The sequence below is a fragment of the Lepidochelys olivacea genome, assembly GCF_965140295.1.
Source record: "Lepidochelys olivacea isolate rLepOli2 genome assembly, chromosome: 14".
NCBI lineage: Eukaryota > Metazoa > Chordata > Testudines > Cheloniidae > Lepidochelys > Lepidochelys olivacea.
Window position 1 is genome coordinate 22,797,680 of NC_140424.1, and position 23,938 is coordinate 22,821,617.

Here is a 23,938-nt window from a genome sequence, read left to right on the forward strand (position 1 = left end):
TCAAACACCCCCTGTATTAGGAGGGGCTCAAAGAACTGTGACAAAAACAGGACAAAATTTCCAAAAGGAGCATTTGATTGGTTCCTCTGCAAATGTTAGTAAATATTTTCCTTTTAAAAAAAAAACAAAAACAAAAACCCACCCCTGGAAAATTCAGTTCTCCATAAAATGGCCGCTGTGCCAAAGTGGAGATCAAATTGGATCAATAGAGTGTGAAACAGTCCTTTGAGTCCTGCTTCCAGTGCAAAACTTAACAGAGTCGTCATAATGGAGTCCCTACTGATGCCTCTGTAATAATAGTTGTATTAAACAAGGCAAAGTTGAAGTCAATAGAAACACTAACGTACTTTGAATTTTAAGCTTTGGGGGTAAATTGAGAAAAAGCACCCATTTCTACTGAGGCATTGTCCGTGGCACATCACATCACACAAACGTGAGATCCTTTGCAAAAACTGGGCACATTAGCTGAGTTGGAGATAGATTGAGAAGCTTGGCTCTGAATTTCCTTCCTGTATTTTTCGGCTTTCACTCCGTATTGATGTTACAGCTGGCATATGGTACTTTAGGTTTCTGATGTACTTACATTAGTTGCAATCTTCATTTCATATCACTGCCATTGAACAATGCTTTCTTTCTTATTAACGTGTAATTGTGAGGTTTGGATGTGTACAGAATGGCATTCAAAGTGTAATTCATTTTCTTGGCATCTTGTTTTTCTCTTGAGGCCCCACGGACCTGGAGAGGGAGAATATACAGATTGGTTGGCTGCCAACCTAGATTCTTGTCGTATTGTTTTTTTGGGGTTTTTTTGGGGGGGGGCGTTGCGAAGCATAAAGTATTATGTATTTTAATTTTCAATATATTTTTCGTAAGGCTAACTCCAATGTCCATATAAAATTGCATATTCTATGACTCGCGCATTGGGATATACTGTAGAGATACATTACGCGTGTTCTTTTAAATTGAAGAATAAATCATTTTGTAAAGATCTTTTTTGTGTGTGTGCTCGCCTGTACTGTTTTTCATGTGGCAGTTTCTTCTTGGCTTTCTTTACTCAAAGGGCAGAAAGAGTGAGATTCAAGACACAGTTGCCAAAACCAAATGAGTCTTTTATGTGTGTTAAATAAATCAGAAAATTGTTTCGTGTAAAGCCTGGTATGAAAGTGGGAACTCGGGCTGTAGAGGGCCTGTTTTCTGTAGAAATTCACTCTTCCCTGGGACTCCATATGTGGTTAAGGAGAATGATAACAAACTCCAAGCCTATGGGGCAGGGGCACACCTGAATATGACATGGGCAGAAACTCTGAGTCATGTTGGGATGTAAAGAAACCCAAACCAAACAAATTCCTTTCCTGCTTCAGGGAGCAGGCTGGGGGGAGACATTGTTTCCTGTAAAAGAAAAATGCTGTTTTCTTAAGTAGTGAAGTTTTCTGCTCTCCAGCCCACTGTCTGGCTTGCACTTGTTTAATGGAGTTCTTACTGTGCCTCTCCCTCTGTCCACGCTCCAAGCCCCTCTCTTTCCTGATTAATTCATGAAAAAACCAGGGAGGAAGGGAAATAGTAATAATTACTTTATTTTATAACACCCAGTAGTGTCCTAAGCACCTGATATGTGCCTCAGAGGCTGCATTTATTTGGCTAACATATGTCATAGTTGCCCAGACTTTGCCCAACCGAGGACTGCAGTGGCAACTTTCCAGGAGCCAGAGGGTTCCACTGAAGTTGCATAAAATAAAGCAGATTGCAGCTTCTTTCATTAGCAATAGGCAGCTGCAGCCTGCAGTGACCCCCCACTTGGACCAAACTGAAGCATTGCATGCTGGGATCTGTAATATCTGCGACTCTCACTTCTTGATTAAAGTGTATGGCATTTATGCTTATATGTTGCATTTTGACTACTGGCATAGGTTATTGCTGTTAGTCCTTCCAGGAATCAGTACGATGGTAATAGGTAAATTTCATGTCTGTAATGAGATTTGCATGATCTAGAACAACGGTTTTCAGTCCATGGACCTCTGGGAGTCTGTAGCCCATGCCTAAGATTTCCAAAGGGGTCCAGTCGAAATTTTTTAGGGGCCTGCACTTGGAAAAAAAGGTTGAAAACCACTGATCTAGAGTTGTTCAGCACCCCAGGAGCTAAACGGAGAAAGTGAGTTAGAGTGAGGATTGGTGGGACTGACTTTATTATCAAACAGAGACCAAGAAAAGGAGTTGAGGGTTCTGGAGAGTGAATTGGAGTGGTCCGAAGAATATCATTTCTGTCCTGCTGGAAATTCTGAGGTTTAGAAATTTCATTCAAAATCAGGAGGAAAAGTCAATCTCAGAACTTTTCGCTCAGTGAAATATACTGAGAGTTTTAGATTCGACCTCGTGAAACATTTAATTTCAACTTTAATGTTTTGACCATATATTTGTTATATATATAATATGTCATAATAATAAGGGGAAACACAATGATAAAGTTGACATGAAATGTTTGGGCCTGATAAAAAAATAAAAACCCCGCAGAAAATGTGACAAAAGTGATCCATTCCCATGAAACCTGCAGTATGGCAACTGGACTGGGATTTGAGAGACTTGGATTCTATACCCAGCTCTGCCACTAGTTTGCAGGATGACCTTGGACAAGTAACTTCACCTCTCCATGCCTCAGTTTCCCCATATGTGAAATGGGGGATAATAGTGACCTGCTTTGTAAAGCACTTTCAGATCTTCTGATTGATAGTTATACAAGAGCTAGTTGATACTATTTATCAAACAGTATTTTCCAATGGACGACTATTCCATCAGAAAATATTCAACCAGCTGTAGAATGAATTGGTAAACGGAGTCTACGGGGAGAGGGAGAAGGGACCATGACGAGGGGTCTGAGAAATCATGGATATTGGAAATCACAGAGAGGCTTGGTGGAGACATGAATGATGGGGAGCAAGTGGGGAATTTGTAGATGAGGGTGGTGGTCATGGTGTATGGACCCATGTTTTTTCATGTTAAACAGTCACTGTGGGACAGGTGACCTTATGGAAATAGAGCATCTAAAAATTGCAGGGTTTTGTTTGTTTGTTTTTAAATCTTATTACATGCAACAGTCTCTCCTAATACCTGGTCTGGGTTCAGTTCAGGGTTTGCCTTTGTGTTTCCCCCAGATCCTGGATGCAAGTGACCAGATGTAGTACTGTGCATATCCATTTCCTTTGGAAATGACTTATGGCTGTGCTAACATGTGGTATGTCCATCCCAGGGGAAGCGCTGAAATTATCCATGCCACGGCTGGAGAGAATGAGAACCACTCTCTTATAGAGAAGGCTTGAATGTTTTTCTGAATTTAAGTAAACCAGAGAAAGTTGGGGTTTTTTTATGATTTCACTGTAGTTTTCTACAAAAGCAAAATCTTTAAGCAAAAAGAGATACAGAGTCTTTAATAGTTTATCTGAAAAGAATATTGTAACTTTTGTTAAATTCAGCTCAGCACCATTTTTATTCCCTGCCTTCTCCGGTGGTCTTTAGCATAGTTCTATAGATTCCTAGCTGTTGACAAACCTGATCTAGATTTCATTTTTACTCATTTTAAATTGTGTAAATACTCCCCCCACCATCCTCTTTCCACTGCCAGGCTCTTATTCCACTGTACTAATTTCAGAAGGTATTTTTCCACGGTGGTCAATTTCATTTGAATAATTTTAGCCATAATTGCACATGCTTGAATGGAAACCAAAATTCAGAGAGTGAGTAGTCTGACGCTACTCTGTCACACTGCAAATATTTAATTCAAAGACAGAGTAAATACACAGCAATGATGATTTTAAAGATCTTATTTCTGCACCATTAATGTGAAGTTTCAGGATTCTGAAGCCTGGTGATTAAAAATTTGTTGTAGTAGTAATAATAATCCATCACTGACAATGACGATAATATTGTTGCAATTCTCCTCTATGTCTGTGCATATAACTCTGAAGTCCAAACCCAGATGCATGGAGTCAGCCATACTGAGGGCATGGGTAGTCCATATCTGTGATGTTTGATGATGCAGATCTGTGACGCCTTTCCCAGGCAGCCTGGAGACAATTTCATCTATCCCGCTCGAACCTGTTGCATGCTAATCTTGTCAGAGACCGCCAGTGAGTCCTGTTTTGAACTGTTTGCTTGAGTTCTTTGAGTTTGATGCCAGCCCACTGGAGACTGCTCTTCAAGTTATCTTTGAAGTACTTATATGGATGACCCTGTGATGGGTCGAACCCCCATTCTGGATTGCTACCTGATGTGCTGGGATCCCGCTGAGTCCTCCTGTCCCACCAGCCTGGGTTCCCCTTATTCTGTGTCGCTCTGACAGGCTCTCAACCCCTCTTCCAGAGTGCACACACAGGTAGGGACACACCCAGCTGTAGAATCGAACAGTGTCTGCAATCAGCTTTCTCTGGGAGGACTCCGCTCAGGGAATTGCCCAGCATTCTGGCGCTCACACCCTCTGGAGTGTAAACCCAAAATTATATTTGTCTTACACTGCATAGATCTCTATACAGCATAAGCTCATGGAATTCACTCCCTCCCTCAATGTGGAGGAAGATATGCACAGCTTCCCCCTCCCCCCATTATAAATTGCACAAACTGGCTTTTGGAATAAACAAAAACCAGGTTTATTAACTAAAATAAGTACATTTTAAGTGATTATAAGGGATAGCAAACAGATCAAAGCAGATCACCGAGCAAATAAAACAAAACATGCAAACTAAGCTTAATAGGAATACTGGCTACAAATAATAATTTCTCATCCTAAATGTTGTTTCAAGCAGATTGCAGACTTTCTTGAAAGTAAACTGCATCACTTACAGCTTAAATCTTCAGGGATTCCTTTTACAGGCTGACCTTTCTTGCCTGGGCTCAGCCCCTGCCTCCCCCAGATCAATTCCTTTGTTTTTTCAGGTGTTTTCATCCGTCTTCCTTCTTGGACGGGGAGAATATGGAGAAGAGCCAAGATTAACTCACTCCCCAGCCTTAAATACGATTTGCATATTGTGGGAATGCTTTGTTTCCTAATTTGACCCCCACCTCCTTCCTGTGGAAAAGTACCAGCATTTCAAAATGGTATCCTGTACCAGGTGACATGATCACATGACCCTGCAGTGTCAAAGCAGCATCCCAGGAAACTTCTCAGGAAGGAGGGAGATTAGTATCTTCAAAGTCCTATTGTCCTTCCTAATGGTCCATCCAGGCTGATGGCATACTGTCTGGTGGATGTTCCCAAAGTACGCACATAGGAATATTGACTATGTAACAATTACAACTAACTTCAGATTCAGAAATGATACATACAATTTGGATAATCAGATTCAATAAATCATAACCTTTCCAATGATACCTCACATGACCCATCTTGCACAAAACACATCTGTTTTGCCCTATTCGTAGCATAACAATATTTTATGAAGAATATGGGGCGTAATGTCACAGACCCTTCTTTCTTTTGCTCTGCCTCAGCTCCTCCCATTTGTTTTGGGGGACGGTGGTCTTCCATTCTGATGACATGTCTGGTCTACCTGTGTTGTGCTCTCAGTAACATTTCCTCAGTGCTGGCTGTGTTTCCTTTCTCAAGGACCTTAGGGAGGGTGTGCGAAATTGCTCAAACTGTTTAATGTGCCATCTATAAAGAGTCCATTTCTCAGAACCATAAAGGAGAGAGGTTAGGACCACTGCACTGTAGATCTTCAATTTGGTGGAGAGACGAATGTTATATTGGTTAAAGACTTTTATTTGAAGTCGGCCAAGGGCTTTACTGATTCTGAAGGCAATTTCCTTATCAAGGGAAGTCACTAGAGATGGTACAGCCCAAATACTTGAACTGGTCCACATTTTTCAGTTGTGTGCCTTTGATGGAGATGGCTGGGGCATTGGAATGAGGTGCTGGTTGGACTAAGACTTCTGTCTTGTTGAGACTGGTGGTAAGGACAAAGAGCTGAGATGCTTCAGAAAATCTATCAATGATGACCTGAAGGTTATGTCATGTCTATGGGCCATCAGGGTGCAGTCATCTGTAAAAACTGCTTTGAGAAGATCTCTCTCCAATGTGGTCATGGATGATTTGTATGAACCTTCTTGGATAGCCAATTTATGTAAAATAACCCATAGACCCTCTGTTGACCTTATCAAAGCCTTTGGTCAAGTAGATGAAAACTGCATACAGGTCCATATTCTGCTCTAAACATTTTTCCTGGACTTGCCTTACCACAAAAATCCTGTCTGTAGTTCTGAAAGCTCGTCTGAAACCACATTGCGCTTCAGATAGATTCTCAGATATGTTCACAATGAGTCTGTTCAGTAGAATGCAAACTAGTATTTTCCCTGTTGTACAGAGGAGAGAAATGCCTCTGTAGTTTTTGCTGCCTTTGTTTTTAAACAGTGATACAATAATAATAGCGTCTTTAAAATCTTGTCACATTTCGTCTTCTTCCTAAATACTGCTGAAGATGTAGTGAAACACCTCGATAGTCTTTGGGCCTGCTGCTTTGTACAGTTCTGCTGGAATTCTGTCCTTTCCGGACGCCTTGCCAGAGTTCAGTTGTTTGATGGCTTTCATAACCTCTTCAATTGATGGAGGGAGGTCAAGATCTTCTTTGATGGGTTTCTTGGGTAATACTAAGTAGAAAGTATTTAACAGTTGCTACTAAGGCCGGTGTTTCCATTTTTGAGAATAAGACTTTGAAAAGGAATATGCACCGTTTATATGGTAGATAAGTGATTGATCCTTTACAAGTTCACTGCAGCCATCAATATTGCTTTGAATTTGCCATGACTGATGTAGCATGACAAAGAGCTAGCTTTTTAATCCTTCTGGTTTATCAAATGCAGTTAAGTTCTAATAATTAGGCCCAGATGGATGGTGCAGTGATGGATTAAAAGTGTAATACTTCTTTAAAAATGTTTTTTCAGTTTTAAAAAAAGTAGGTATGTATGGTGCCTTATGGCTTCAGCAAGGTATCTTGGGCTAAACTGAAATAAAACCTAAACACATTTTCCTTCGTATTTTTTTTTAAATGGTTCCGTTATACACTATCCTCCCCTATATACCTCTGTCTGGCTGGGCAATAGTAGATGGAGCTCATTTTGAGGCTGTCAAGTCACTTTACTTTACTTTCCCATGAAGGCTGCTTTTTATCAGTACATGGTTGTCCTTCCCCATCCTCCAGGAGCTGGTCCTGTACTTTCTCCCTCCTCTTCTGGTTTGGGAACGAGTGACCAATAGTGGAGCCTGGCTTTCTTGCAGTGCCACAAAATGCACTATGCCGAGGGATGAAACATTGACCTTGCTTTAAAATAAAATAGTGTCAGGCAATTCAGAACACAGCAATCTGCCTACTTATCCACACAGACCACCAAGAATTCATCCTCTTCCCACCCTTGTCTACCCTCCTCACTGTCTTTTCTTTGGTCTTAAGAGTTGTTCAGGGTTTTGGCCCTTATTTACAAATACCTACATGGGATTAATTCATGTTACTTGATGGTAACCTGAATTAATCCCAACCTGTTGTAATCTTCATAATCATGAGATCCATGACAGCTAGAGCAATGGAATTGACAACCTGAAAAGCAAAAGTCATACACAAAGAAGGAACTTTTGTGGCAATTGTCCCATACAGAGACCATCTTGTGTTCACCTTGGTAAATCGGTAAAGCGCTCAGAGAGCATTGTGACACTGTGAGATGAGAATCTAGATCTCTGAATAAAACCTGCCACTACAATTTACAGCCCAGATTTTCAGAGTTTGTCTTCAGAAACGTTTTCAAAATTTCCAGAAATCTGAATCTTTAGAAGTCCACATTTCTCTGCTGCCACCTTCCAAAAAAGGGATCAGAGGCTGGTTGGTGATAGGTGTTCGTATGCTATGGAGTTTCACAGTTAGCTATCTCCACAATTCTTCCTCCAGAAACCTGTGTAGTTACTTGGGTCACCCAGCTCATCATCTGGGGTTTGAAAATGGCTGCAATTCTTGGTTTGGTAGTTGATCACTTTGAAAATATCAAGGGAATGTGTGTGCATTTTTAAGGGAGGGGTCCAGTTTTATTAAAGGCCGGTCAACCTGCTTGGAAGGCCAGATCACATCATCAGTTTTTAAGCAGAAGTTCACATTGATATAAATGGTACAATGCAATCTAATTTCTAACTGATTTAATGCATATTTTGTGTTGTAATAAGCCCCCAAACTTCTCCCACTTCAGCTGTGCCTGGATTACTGAAACACTTTAAGTGTTTACAGCACATTTTATCTTCTGTTCGGTGATCCTCCTTTCCTGAAAGAAAAATCTCAACTAATTTGGGTGAGTTGGCAGTTAGTGGGGCATCTTTAAGTGTGGTTTGCAGTGCAGTGTTACAGTAACGTCCTTCATGAGGTCAATGGCAACCTTTCAGTGTTCAGCTTGCTTTCCCATTCTGCTGTGTAGGAAAATAGGAAGCTTTCATTCCTTTGGTTGTCTATCAATCTCTGCCTATTTATCTGTGTTCCTTCACTGTAAAAGAGTGGTGGTGGGAAGAAACTTGCATTGAAAAGATAAATGTTATGCTGGGCGGAAGGGTGCCATGGATTCGTCTCCCTCGGCACCCTTGGTGGATAATCTGATTCCTGCCAGTAGTCTCTTTCCTACAGCCGGCTCCTGCTACCTAGAAATATATAGATATTGTAGCAGTAAAACAGAGAGTTGAAAAATCTACCTTCTAAAGTAAATATACATTGTAGTCAAATCATACTTTATTCCGTTCAGCAATTTCTCTTAATATACATGATGGTCAAGCGCTCTTAGGAGTCTGAACTGAACTGGGACAGTGGAGATGGAGGAGGTGCGTTGCCCAAGCAGTGGTGCTTACAGGTTTTATTCCTTTAAAAGGCTGTGGGGTTCTGGGGGAGGGGCACTGCTTGCTACACCTGTTTCAAGAGGTATAACCCACTCTCTCCCAGTACAGTCATCAGAGTATGTGTAGGGACACAGACTTCCTTCCTGTTCCCAGAATTGCCCTCTGCTGGGGTGGCTAGGTCTGCCAAGCGTGTTGGTTTCTCCTGCTGCCCTTTACATCACAGCCTTTTGGGCCAGATTATGCTTGGTCTCCTGAGCAAGTGATTTGGGAGGGGGCTCTTTCTGCTGTCTTTGCCCCCTTCTGTCGCAGCACACCTGTACAAGGGAGGTCTCACTTAGTCCTTAGCACTTATGGGTATTAAGTTTTGCCAGGAACTTCGTGGAGCTCATTATCTTTATTAAAAATGTTGTACTAGAAGATTAGGACACTTGTGTGGTGTTGTACTGGAATTGCAATGAAATTGGCTCAGCTGAGCTGATTCCATTTATATTTAAAGCAAATGGTGACATAAAATCTTTGGGAGTTCAAAATGTTTCACCCAAACTAGATGCAGTCCAGCTCTTTGGAACAAAAATATCTCTCTCTCTCTCTCTCTCTCTCTCTCTCTCTCTCTCTCTCTCATATATTTATTTTTATGGGGACATGAGTCATTGCTAATATCCTGATTCAGGTAGTGTGGGACGAGAAGGATTTAGAAAGGATACAAGCATAATACCTTGAGCTTTCAGACAAAAAACACTCCTGGTTGCATTTGTTTCTCCTCATTTAGCTGCAGCCTGTTCGCCAGGATGTTTTTCAAGGAGGATCTGCTCGGTGTTGGCAAAGGAAAGTATCTTATTTCCCAAGCGTGCTTATCATTTTGTCCTTGACAACGATGGGAAACTGAATTGTGAAGGGAACTTTCAGCACGCTTTTTTTTTTTTTTTTTAAATTTAGAGGCAAACATGAGAAAACTCTCCTCTGCAATGCATGCAGCATTGTGCTGGCTTCCTGTGTGCCCCATCACACAAAACAGATGCAGCTTTCCAAAAGTTCTGTCATTGCAGCCTTTAGGCTTGAGGAGGGGGAAGAAGGAAAGGGAATTAACATCCTGAGCTAAACCCGTGATTCAAACCTTGTGTCTGAATAAGTGGTGGTTGGGAAAACAGTTTAAGATGAACAAACAGCAAGATCTTCACCAGTGTAAAAATCACTCCTAGATAAGGCTACGTTTTAGTTACGGGTATTCTTAGTAAAAGTCATGGACAGGTCATAGGCAGTAAACAAAAATTCACAGTCCATGACTTGTACTATAGACCCCCTGAATAAAACTTGGGCCGGGTCGCTTGGGTGCTGGGGTGTGTGGGCCAGGGTCGCTGCAGGTGCTCGGAGGGTTCGCCTGGGACTTCTGCTGGTGCTGGTGGGAGGGCACAGCGGTGTGCAGCCCGGGATCCCTGCTGGTATTGGGGGGTGAGGGGGGCGGCGTGTGCCGCCCGGGACCCCGCTGGTGCTGGGGGATGGGGAGCTGGAGGGGCTGGCAGGCTCCGCTACCTGGATCCATGTGTCCCTACGCTTCTAGGGGGAGGGAAGGCCAGGGGGCTCCCTGTGCTGCCCCCACTACAAGCTCCGGCTCCGCAGCTCCCATTGGCCAGGCACTGCGCCAATGGGCTCTCTGGGGGCGGCGCCTGAGAGCGCACACAGCACGCAGACCCCCTGCCCCATCTGCCTAGGAGCTGCAGGGACATGCCGGCCACTTCCGGGGAGCTCCCCAAGGTAAGCACCACCCTGCATCTCAACCCCTTGCTCCAGCCCTGGGACCCCTCCCACACTCATACTGCCTCAACAGCAGCTGGTGCTGCTGGCCCAGAGGCTGCCTGATCTGCTCAGGCAGCCCCAGAGCCAGCTGCACCAGCTGCTCCAGAAGTCATGGAAAGTCACGGAATCAGTGAATTCTGTGACCTCCGTGACAGACAAACAGCCTTACTCATACCAAACGTAAATACGGTAGAACCTCAGAGTTACGAACTGGCCAGTCAATGACACATCTCATTTGGAACTGAAAGTACACAATCAGGCAGCAGGAGAGACCAAAAAACCCAAATGAATTACGGTACTGTTAAATGTAAACACTAAAAAAAGAAGAAAAAAAGTTTTTGAGAAGATTTGACGAGGTAAGACATTGAGATGGTTAAAAGCAGCATTTTTCTTCTGTATAGTAAAGTTTCAAAGCTGTATTAAGTCACTGTTCAGTTGTAAACTTTTGAAAGAACAACCATAATGTTTTATTCAGAGTTACAAACATTTCAGAGTTACGAACAACCTCCATTCCTGAGGTGTTTGTAACTCTGAAGTTCTACTGTTGTTGTTTCATTCTGTCCCAGGTAAATATACAATATTCCTGTTGGTTTGTATAAAAATGCTACTTTGGCATTGGAGTAATGAGCAGTCTAGATGAGGAGAACAAACGGAGAATGGGGGAAATGGGAAGAAAGGCAGAAGTAGCTAATGCCTGGCCATAGAGCTCCGTTAATATAAACATTAACTAGTTTAATAGAGGGAAAGGAATACAGATGTAATATTTAAAGATTCAAAAGTAGTACAGGATTCTTTTCAATTCCAGTTCCTTGTCGCCTAGAGATGACTTAGACCTGATGCTATGCATTTTTGCGCTAAAAATGACTATGGGGGAAGCTTTCTAAATTTAAAAAAAAAAAAAAAAAAGGCAGTAACATCCTTAACTCCTGTTGACGTCCCATGAGAGCTAAGTACCTCCCTGCCACTTGTGCTTATGGAAATCTCCCCCTGTTACTTCATAGCTACTCGGTCAGCTATGTACAAAGGAGAAAATCATGAAGTGAACTAAAATCTTGATTTTTTTTTTTTTCTCCGTGCAATCCACTGACATGGTCAGGCACAGATTTAATTTCTTTGTTTCCATCCACAATTGCTACTTGGGATGGAGGAAAAAATAGATATAGTGGAAATATGCATAAGGAAAGTTTATTTTCTTGCAGCAAATGCTAGAGAATAATTTGTTGCCCAAGTTTTATTTTTTTCATACATCAGTGGAAAGCTTGTGTCTGGTTCTAGATGTATAAAATAGTGTTTTCTAGAAATCATAAGAACAAGTAATGACATTAACGGTGTCAACTGTGCTTAATTCTGCATTCCTTACACACCCAAAAGGTCTTGTTCACGTTCATTAAAAGTCTTGGGTTATTTGTGTGTCACCATTTGTGTACAGAGCAGAGAGGAACTTGGGAAATCTCTTGTTTAAAATAGCTTACCATAATACAGTCAAAGCAATAAAGGTCTCACACTGCATTTGGTAATTGCGCTGTTTAACCCTCAGTCAGTGTGTAAACAGGGTATTATATGCATTAAAAAATTAGCAGGATATTAACATATTTCAGTATCACAGATGTAACATAATTCAATTTTGCTCTTCTTTCTTTTGTCTTTTTTTCCTCAGTCAATTAAGTCTTGAAGTTTCATTAGCGCTGTAACTGAGAAATGCAATACTAGGATCCTTTTGTGCACAAATGACTTCATAAGTCACCACCTGCCAGTTGACACTCCAGTGAGCCCAGAACTTATATGAAAAGATACTGAATTGAATTTATTAAGACCTTGATCAATAGCAGGGAAAGTCCGAGAAGTGTAATCAGAGGAAGATGTGCTGAAACCTTATGCAGTTTCTGGCTGCTGTCCCTCTGCTAATTTGTGCTCCTTGATTTCATTCATTTATCACATGAAACTCATTCCTAACTGCATGGTAGAAATCAGTTGAAATGTAGAGGATTCACACATCCAGAAATAAGTAGTGTGTACATTTCTAAACAAAATCTAGAGGTGCTGACCATTAAGAAAGTGATCTGAATTCTATTTCTAGTTGGCAGGATGAATTCTGAGGAAATTTTAAATGGCAAAGTGGTCTTCTTTAAGGTCTGTGAGAATAGCTTTGTACCGTATGCCTAGATCTTCAAAATTGGGTGTGTGTAAGTTTTGGCACCCTCTTCTGGAAATCTCAACCCAGGCTTTTCACCTAGTTTGGTTTTTAGGACAAGGATACATCCAATGAGTGCATGGGACTGGGCAAGGCTTGGCCTGGAATTTCGTTGTCCTTCTGTTAAAAAGTATGTGCAGGAGAGCCCTCTTCCAGTTAATCAGTGTGTTGTTTTTGTTTTGTTTCTTCCACCACCAAACAGCTTGGCTATAAGTGGAATTGCCATTTGTACATTGCAGTGTATTGAAACAATGTGAAACTTTTTAATTTTGTCCTGCTGCAATCACTGCAGTGGAACTAATGCTTGCAGAAACATTTACAGAAATTGCAATTGTGAGCCTCTTCCATAAGAATATATAGGAACAGCCAAGCTGGGTCAGACTAGTGGTCCATGTAGTCTAATATCCTGTCTTCTGACTGGGCAGAGCCAGATGCTTCAGAGGAAATTAAATAGAACAGGGCAATTTATCGAATGACCCATCCCCTGTTGTCCAGTCCCAGCTTCTGGCAGTCAGAGGTTTAGGGACACCCAGAGCATGAAGTTACATCCCTGACAATTTTGGCTAATAGCCATTGATGAACCTATCCTCTATGAAATTATCTAATTCTTTTTTGAACCATTAATACTTTTGGCCTTCACAACATCCCCTGGCAACGAGTTCCACAGGTTGACTGTGCATTGTGTGAAGAAATATGTACTTATGTTTGTTTTAAACCTCCTGGCTGTTTAATTTCATTGTGTGACCCTTGGTTCTTTTATGTGAAGGGATAAATAATGTTTCCTTATTCACTTTCTCCACACCATTTGTGATTTTATAGACCCCTATCATATCCCTCTCAGTTGTCTCTTTTCTAATCTGTACAGTACCAGTCTTTTTAATCTCTCCGCATGTGGAGGCTGTTCCATCCCCTAATCATTTTTGTTGCCCTTCTCTCTACCTTTTCCAATTCTAATAGATCTTTTTTTGAGGTGGGACAACCAGAATGGCATGCAGTGTTCAAGTTGAGGGCATACCTTGGGTTTATATAGTGGCATTCTGATATTTTCTGTCTTATTATCTATCCTTTTCCTAATGGTTCCTAACATTCTCTTTGCTTTTCAACTGCTGCTGTACATTGAGCAGATGTTTTCTGAGAACTCCATGATGACTTTGAGATTTCTTTGAGGTAACAGCTAATTTAGACCCCATCATTTTGTGTATACAGTTGGGATTATGTTTTCCAATGTGCATTACTTTGCACATGTCAACATTGAATTTCATCTGCCATTTTGTTGCCCAGTCACCCCGTTTTCTGAAATCCCTTTGCAACTCTTCACAAAGAGCTTTAGACTTAACTATCTTGAGTAATTTAGTATTGTCCACAAACATTGCTACCTCACTGTTTATCCCTTTTCTAGATCATTTGTGAATATGTTGAACAGCACAGATCCCAATACAGACCACTGGGGGACCCCATTATTTACCTCTCTCCACTGTGAAAACAGACCATTTATTATTCCTACCTTTTGTTTCCTCTCTTTTAACCAGTTACTGGTCCATGAGAGGACCTTCCCTCTTATCTCATGACTGCTTACTTTGCGTAAGAACCTTTGGTGTGGCACTTTGTTAAAGCTTTCTGAAAGTTCAAGTACACTATATTAAGTGCATCACCCTTGTCAACATGTTGTTTTGACACCCTCAAAGAATTCTAATAGATTGGTCAGGCATGATTTATATCGCAAAAGCTGTGTTGACTCTTTCCCAACATATCACAGTCATCTGTATGTATGATGATTCTGTTCTTTTTAGTTTCAACCAATTTGCCTGGTACTGAAATTAGGCTTACTAGCCTGTAATGCCAGAACACCTTTGGAGCCTTTTTAAAAATTGGGGTCACATTAGCTATCCTCCAGTCATCTGGTACAGAGGCTACTTTAAGCAACAGATTACATACCACAGTTAGTAGTTCTGCAATCTCATATCTGAGTTCCTTCAGAATTCTTGCGTGAATCCCATTTGGTATTGGTGACTTATCACTGTTTAATTAATCAGCTAGTTCCAATACCTCCTCCGTGGACACCTCAGTCAGGGATAGTTCCTCAAATTCATCACCCAAAAAAGAATGGCTCCATTGTGGGAATCTACCTCACATCCTCTGCCGTAAAGTATGCATTTGGCCTTTCTGCAATAGCCTTGTCTTCCTTGAGTGCTCCTTTAGCACCCTGATTGTCCAGTGGCCCCACTGAGTGTTTGGCAGACTTCCTGCTTCTGGTATACTTGAAAATATTTTTGCTGTTTAGTTTGTGTGTTTTGCTAGTTGCTTTTCAAATTCTATTTTGCCCTGCCTAATCATATTTGTACACTTGTCTTGCCAGGGTTTGTGTTCCTTTCTACATTCCTCAGTAGAATTTGACTCCCAATTTCCTAAATGATGCCTTTTTATGCAAACCACCACCTTTAGTCTGCTGTTTAATGGTGGGGCCATGTTTCTGGTCCTCTTGCTGTTTTTTTGATTTGGGGGTATACATTTAGTTTGTTTGGAAGTGATGCAAGAGAACATCAGATATTAATTGTTGTGTTTTGCTGCTCCTTTTCCCCAGAGATCATCGATGACCTCACCAATTTGGTAGCAAATACGGATGACAAACTGCGCAGTCAAACCCGGCATGTGAAGATGGTGGACAAAAAGTCAACTTCCTGTGGTAGGAAATGGCTTGTGTACTTCTATACTCATATTAAGTTCACAGGAACAAATTTATCCCTGGTGCCAAGAAAGTTGTATGTGCTGTGGTTTCCCTCTCAAGAAAATTCTTGATATTGTTAATTGATGAGATTTAAAATGTGGCTGACAAAGGTAACAGTGTTGATATAATATAATTAAGCCCCCTTAAAGTATCTGACTAATTACCACATAATTTTCTGGTTATAAAATAGCACTATACAAAATCAATGCAGTACACTTTAAATTGATTGAAAGTTGGATAACTGATCTCAAAAAGTAACTGTAAATGGCAAATCATCATTCAGTGCTGGGAGGGGATATTTCTAGTGGGGTCCCACAGGGATTATTTGTTGATCTGGTGCTATTCAGTATCTTTATCATTGCTCTGCAAAACATAAAATCATTGCTGGAGAAGTTTTCAGTTTACACCAAATTGGGGGAGTGGTAACTAATGACCGGTCAGTTCTACACAGCGATCTGGATCGCATCATAAACTGGGAGCCTCACTTGAACATGTATTTCAATACCACTAAATGCAAGGCTGTGCGTTTAGGAACCAAGAATCTACGTCATATTAGTCGGATGGGAGACTGTATTTTGGAAAGCTGTAACTGAGAAAAGGACATGGAGGTTGTGGCAGAAAATGAACTGAACATGAGCTTTCAGTGTCATGCGGTGGCTGAGAACAAATGTGATCCTTGGATGAATGTCAAATAGAAATGGTAATATGGCATTGTTGAGACCATTACTGGATTACTGTGTTCATTTTTGTTGTCCACAATTTCCAAAAGGGTGTTGACAACTTAGAGAGAGTTCAGAAAAGAAGTACGAGAATGATTTTGAGCTCTAGAAAACCTACCTTGTAGTGACAGGTTTCAGAGTGATAGCCGTGTTAGTCTGTATCAGCAAAAAAAACGAAGCGTACTTGTGACACCTTAGAGACTAACAAATTTATTTGGGAATAAGCTTTCGTGGGCTAAAACCCACTTCATCAGTTGCACGGAGTGGAAATACAGTAGGAAGATATATAGATATAGATACACACACACAGAACATGAAAAAATAGGTGTTGCCATACCAACTGTAACGAGACCAATTAATTAAGCTGGGCTATTAGCAGGAGAAAAAAAAACCTATGTAGTGATGATCAGGATGGCCCATTTCAAACAGTGGACAAGGTGTGAGTAGGGGGGAAGGTGAGAAGGTGTGAGTAGGGTGGAGTGAGAAGGTGTGAGTAGGGGGGGAAAATTAGCATGGGGAAATAGTTTTTACTTTGCGTAAAGTTTTTTTCTCCTGCTGATAATAGCCCACCTTAATTAATTGGGCTCGTTACAGTTGGTATGGCAACACCCATTTTTTCATGTTCTCTGTGTATATATATCTTCTTACTGTATTTTCCACTGCATGCATCCGATGAAGTGGGTTTTAGCCCACGAAAGCTTATGCCCAAATAAATGTGTTAGTCTTTAAGGTGCCATAAGTACTCCTTGGTTTTTTCCCTACCTTATAGTGAGACACTAAAAGAGTTCAATTTATGTGACTTAACAGTGAGAAGAGGGCTAGGAGGACACTTGATTAGTCAATAAGTGCCTATATGAAGAAAAGATGTTTTTTGTTGATAGAAGGTTCTTTAATCTAGCAGGCAAAAATCCACTGGCTGTACAAATTTAGATCAGATTAAGGCATAATTTTTAATAGAGGGTAATTACCATTGGAACAATTTACCTAAGGATGTGATGAGTTTTGTTGGATGTTTTTTTCTATGAGATATTATGCTCTAGCTCAGTCAGAAGTTATCGGTTTGATACGGAAATCACTTGATGCATTTGTATGGCCTGTGTTATGAAAGTGGTTAAGCTGGATGATCATAATGGTCTCTTCTGGCTTTAAATGTATGAATCTGTGAATTAAATTGAACTGCTTGTTTTCAATCTGTTTAAGTGAAGCTCAGATGCCAACTACAGATTAGTTTGGCAGGGGAGTACTTTTCCACCTAACCCAAAAATTATCAGCTGTGGAAAGAATCATAGATATGACTGACATTTTTATTTTGTAATTCTTTTGTATGTTTGAAACTCAAAATGTAGGCAGGCTAAACAAAATTAAACTTAAAGTAGTATCTGATATATTTGCTCCTGAATCCTGCCAATTTCTGTGGTTTTACATTTGTTTTCAACCCGGGGTCTGCAGATTATGTCTAAGATTTCCAAATGGATTCACACCTCCATTCGAAATTTTGTTAGTGGTCCACAAATGAAAAAAGCTTGAAAAATCAATGTTCTGTATAACCGTGGGAAACTGCCAAGCTAAATGACAGTTCAGGGGAAATAGTGAAAATGACTGCTTATGGAATGCTATCAAACAATATCTAGTGTGTCTAATAATTTCTCAGCTCTTAGATATATTTTCCCCCTTTCTGAAAGTTTCTTAATATAAATATAGTATCCAGACAATGTTGCAAGATAATTAATCCCTCCCCAACAATTTAAGGTAGCGACTGTGATACAGGTTTTGAGAGTATGAAGCTGTAAAACATGGAAATTAGGAGGATACACAGACTACCCTCTTACCCTGTCCGCATTGGGAAAAAAATTCTTTGGGTGAGGAGGTCTGCCTGCTTCAATACTGCCCTTTTGAATCTACCCCAGTGGGTCTTCCTGTGTTTGCATAACAATTTGTGCATACATAAACAATAGACTGGCCTCAAATAGCTAGTTACTCTTTGGCCGTCTGATCATTCGGTTATCTTGTAATAACTGTGCTAGGCAGTACATACAGTAGAACCTCAGAATTACAAACACCTTGGGAATGGAGGTTGTTCGGAATTCTGAAATGTTTGTAACTTGGAACAAAATGTTATTGTGGTTCTTTCAAAAGTTTACAACTGAACAGTGACTTAATGTAGCTTTGAAACTTTACTATGCAGAAGAAAAATGTTGCTTTTTAATGTTCTTAATTTAAATAAAACACGTTTTCTTGCCTTGTCAAATCCTTTTTTAAACTCTCCCTTTATTTTTTTAGTAGTTTACATTTAACACAGTACTATAGTTTATTGGGGGTGGGAGGGGTTTGTTTGTTTTTGGGGGTCTCAGCTGCTGCCTGATTGTTACTTCTGGTTCCAAGTGGTGTGTGTGTGGTTGACTGGTCAGTAACTCTGGTGTTCGTAACTCTGAGGTTCTACTGTAGTTCTAACATGTTACTGTTAGCATTTCTCAATCATTCTCCCCTACTGCCAAGCATGCCCAGCACAAAAAAGATTTAAAGTCAGAAAATGTTTTCAATGTTGTAGCCATGTCGGTCCCAGAATATTAGAGAGGCAAGGTGGGAGAGGTAATATCTTTTATTGGACCCACTTCTGTTGGTGAGAGAGACAAGCTTTCAAGCTTCACAGAGCTCTTCTGTGGGTCTGGGAAAGGTACTCATACTAAACAATCCGTTCAATCTTGTGTTTAGCTGTGACGCTCTGAGTACTTTTCCTAGAGCTGAAGAAGAGCTCTTATTTCACCCACTGTGTCTCTCTAAAGTCAGAAAAAGCTCGCAGATGAACATGAGCTTTTCTAAAGAACTGACACCTCACAGGTAACTTTGCAAATCAGTTTTAGAAGTATGGGGCCCAATTCTGATCTCAGTGACGTTGGTTTAAATGCAGACTAACCCATTGGCTTTCAGTAGGGTTACTTTGGATTTACAAAAAATAATTGTGATCTCTTTCTCTCTCTCTGGCTGGCTCTCCCACACCCTGGTTTTTTAATCCTTAACATATTTGCATGAAAACAGTATCTTTGTTATTCTAGCTCTTATCTCTTCCTGTGAGTTGTGCCTCATTTTAATGTCTTTTTCTGACAACTGTCCTTGCAGAGGATTCTGACTTCAGCAGAGGAATAATTTAAGAGCATAATATAATATATTAGTGTGTTTGACACGGCATCATCAATATTCGTATTATCGAAGAACGTTAGCAGCCAACGTAGTAATAAACCAGAGAATCCCTGATGCAGTCAGAACTTTACGTGAAGTTCACACACACACTCAGTGTTTCTGTGGCTGTCTTATTTCTGTGAACAGAATTTCAGGTTCCTTAATGGACTTTGTCTCCCATCAAGTGGTGGGATTTATGCGCTAGTCTTGTCTATGTATTGAGAGAAAACTGGTTTTAAATGAAGAGATCTGTTGATGGGGGTTGTTGCAAAGAGTTGCTACTTTATTTTTACTGTCTCATTGGTTATGTACAATTGAGATAGAAGAATTAGGGTTTTTATTTTATTTGCCTTGCAATTGGGATTTTATTGACACCTCAAGTGGAATTCTCAAAAACGCTCCACATCGGTCTGAATATAATAAGAACATAAGAATGGCCATACCAGGTCAGACCACAGGTCCATCCAGCCCAGTATCCTGTCTACCGACCGTGACCGATGCCAGGTGTGCCAGAGGGAGTGAACCTAACAGGTAATGATCTAGTGATCTCTCTCCTGCCATCCATCTCCACCCTCTGACAAACAGAGGCTAAGGACACCATTCCTTACCCATCCTGGCTAATAGCTGTTAATGGACTTAACCTTCATGAATTTATCCAGTTCTCTTTTAACCCTTGTTATAGTCCTTGCTTTTACAACCTCCTCAGGTAAGGAGTTCCACAGGTTGACTGTGCACTGAGTGAAGAAGAACTTCCTTTTATTTGTTTTAAACCTGCTACCCATTAATTTAATTTGGTGGCCCCTAGTTCTTATCTTATGGGAACAAGTAAATAACTTTTCCTTATTCACTTTCTCCACACCACTCATGATTTTATATACCTCTATCATATCCATCCTTAGTCTCCTCTTTTCCAAGCTGAAAAGTCCTAGCCTCTTCAATCTCTCCTCATATGGGACCTGTTCTAAACCCCTAATCATTTTAGTTGCCCTTTTCTGAACCTTTTCTAATGCCAGTATATCTTTTTTGAAATGAGGGGACTACATCTGTACGCGGTATTCAAGATCTGGGCGTACCATGGATTTATAGAAGGGCAATAAGATATTGTCCGTCTTATTCTCTGTCCCTTTTTAAATGATTCCTAACATCCCATTTGCTTTTTTGACTGCCGCTGCACACTGCGTGGACATCTTCGGAGAACTATCCACGATGACTCCAAGATCTTTCTCCTGATTAGTTGTCACTAAATTAGCTCCCATCATGTTGTATGTATAGTTGGGGTGGTTTTTTCCAGTGTGCATTACTTTACATTTATCCACGTTAAATTTCATTTGCCATTTTGTTGCCCAATCACTTAGTTTTGTGAGATCTTTTTGAAGTTCTTCACAGTCTGCTCTGGTCTTAACTATCTTGAACAGTTTAGTATCATCTGCAAACTTTGCCATCTCACTGTTTACCCCTTTCTCCAGATCATTTATGAATAAGTTGAATAGGACTGGTCCTAGGATTGACCCTTGGGGAACACCACTAGTTACCCCTCTCCATTCTGAAAATTTACCATTTATTCCTACCCTTTGTTCCCTGTCTTTTAACCAGTTCTCAATCCGTGAAAGGATCTTCCCTCTTATCCCATGACAACTTTAATTTACGTAAGAGCCTTTGGTGAGAGACCTAGAAATCTTTCTGGAAATCTAAGTACACTATGTCCACTGGATCCCCCTTGTCCACATGTTTGTTGACCCCCTCAAAGAACTTTAATAGATTAGTAAGACATGATCTCCTTTTACAGAAACCATGTTAACTTCTGCACAACAATTTATGTTCTTCTATGTGTCTGACAATTTTATTCTTTTTACTATCGTTTCAACTAATTTGCCCAGTACTGACGTTAGACTTACCAGTCTGTAATTGCCAGGATCACCTCTAGAGCCCTTCTTAAATATTGGCATTATATTAGCTATCTTCCAGTCATTGGGTACTGTAGCTGATTTAAAGGACAGGATACAAACCATAGTTAATAGTTCTGCAGTTTCACATTTGAGTTCTTTCAGAACTCTTGGGTGAATGCCATCTGGTCCCGGTGACTTGTTACTGTTAAGTTTCTCAATTAATTCCAAAACGTCCTCAAGTGTCACTTCAATCTGTGATAATTCCTCAGATTTGTCACTTACAAAAGACGGCTCAGGTTTTGGAATCTCCCTAACATCCTCAGCCATGAAGACTGAAGCAAAGAATTCATTTAGTTTCTCCGGGATGACTTTATCGTCTTTAAGTGCTCCTTTTGTATCTCGATCGTCCAGGGGCCCTACTGGTTGTTTAGCAGGCTTCCTGCTTCTGATGTACTTAACATTTTATTACCTTTCGAGTTTTTGGCTAGCTGTTCTTCAAACTCCCTTTTTGGCTTTTCTTATTACTTTTTTACATTTAATTTGGCAGTGTTTAATCCTAGTGAGGTCAGTGGTAAAACTCATTTTGACTTCAGTGGGGGCAGAATTAGGCCACTGCTGAGTGCTTATGACAATCCCAGCCTAGATTCCAACAAATTATGACCTATTGTCATTTTGAGTGCATCCCCTTGGAGGCCCAGTGACCGCCATATTGAAGTCAGTGACAAATCTCCCATTGATTTCAGTGGGCACATGATTGAGCCCTTGGTCAGGGTACTGTTTCTACTGAAATTATTGTTGACAATCCTCTGTCTTCCACAAGCAGATGATGTTTGTATGCTGCTTGGCTCTATTTCATTTCCATAGAAGTGTATGCCAATGGGGGATAGCTGATGACACTTTTCACTTCCATTTCCATTAATGAAGCAGTTGTGTTGTCATTCACCTTTTACCATCATGCTCACATAAACCATTGATCAAGTAAGTAAAAAAGCAGCGTAAGAAATATACTATTGATCCTTAAGAAGTTGGACGACACAGGAATGGCTTAGTGCAAAATATTTGCTTTTATAATGGAATTATTACATAATATTTTGTGGTCAGGTTTTCAAAGGAGAATGTGCTAAATTGCGTCACTGTTTCTTTGTATTCAGAACTCAAAAACAGTCACAAATCATGATGTTTATATATTTGATTTCATAGGCACAATAAAGTACATACACAATTTAGCATACCAATTCTGGCTCTAAGAAAAAAACCTGAAATATGGCTTTAAAAATATTAAGGGTAAAATTCAAGTTGAGATGCTTCAAACAATCTCAAACTGGAGATTTGAGAACAATAATGGAACAGATTAATTTTGTATCAAAGACCCTGATGTAAAAATACAGGCACCAAATAATAAGGTCTTATGAATGCTAGCATAGAGGTCTGCTGTTCAGTTTCACATGTATAGATAAGGTTAAATACTGAATTTGAAAAAAAAAAAAAAAAAAGAATACTTGTACTGTTCTAAAATGCGTCCACTGAATAACAAAGCGGATTAATGGTCTGGTTTTTCTGAGTTTTTTCATTTCAGTAGAACTCAAGGTTAGACTCTAGTTCTGACCGAGGTCATAGACAAGTGCCCTAACGGGATGAAGTCTTCTAAACAAAAGATGGGAGGGGATTGGCGTCCATGTGATCCTATACCATTTCTCATTCAGAGGACACTCCTTGGGTGGTCTCCTATAGCAGGCTCTTGGAGTAGGATTAAGGAGAAAAGGCATATTTCTTAAGGAGGCAGCAAGCAATGGGATGGCTTCTTCGCAGTGAAAGAAAGTGCAAAGAGAGGAGCAAGTTTTATATTTCTGACATCATGGTTATATCGTTTCATTCTTAACAGTAGTCTGGGGAGGAGCCTGTCTTTGCCATTGTTACTCAGGACCACTCTGAACTTCCAAGAAAATAGGAAGCAACTATGAATGAATTTACATATCAGTTGTGCCCTTGGCGATTTTTCTACCACAGTAAAATTAGATCTAATCAGTCAGGGTTTGTTTCACTTTTAGTTTTTCTCCTGTTCCACAAGGTGGCGTTGCAATCTAATAGCCTTTCTCTAGGAACTCGTTCGTTGATGGACCCAGTTAGATGTGTGTCTAGTGTTCATTTCACTTATCTTTTGATAAAGGTTTCTGAGGAAGTTGAAACTAAGACTCAAGCTACTGTAGAGTAAGTTGGGAACAGGCTTCCTTTTTATCTTAACCAATCACCAGTGAATTTGAATTTTAATGCAGCGTTTTTGCCAAACTTGCTAGTTTGTTTTTAGTTTCCAGGAGGCTTCAATTATTTTAAAATAGAGTAGCCTGGATTATATAAGGTTTCCTCTAGAAAGTAATGATTCATGCAGACTGTGGCCTTTTCCTGCCAGACTCTACGATCCCTCTGTTCTCAGTAATAGTTATTTTTGCCATGAACTTAATTTGCTTTATAAATTATGGATGATAGTTACTCAGGTTTGTTCCTCTGACGTACATTGTGTGTTTAGATGAGCAAGTCTCTATCAATTTATTTATTTATTTTTAGAGCAGTGGAGGTCTAGTGTGACATTAAATCAACCTTTCCTGC

At 40.3% G+C, this 23,938-nt stretch overlaps 1 protein-coding gene across 2 annotated transcripts in view; it reads left to right on the forward strand.

Moving 5' to 3' along the window:
* The window catches only part of STX8 (syntaxin 8), a 173,824-nt gene that overhangs the window by 96,753 nt on the left and 53,133 nt on the right, over positions 1–23,938 (forward strand). For both annotated transcript variants that reach the window (XR_014714082.1, XM_084647599.1), the window contains one exon: positions 15,409–15,510. Coding sequence is in view for 1 of the 2 variants with exons in the window: in XM_084647599.1 (XP_084503725.1) it covers positions 15,409–15,510 (102 nt within the window). In the remaining variant the exon portion in view is untranslated. The remainder of the gene's footprint in view (positions 1–15,408; positions 15,511–23,938) is intronic.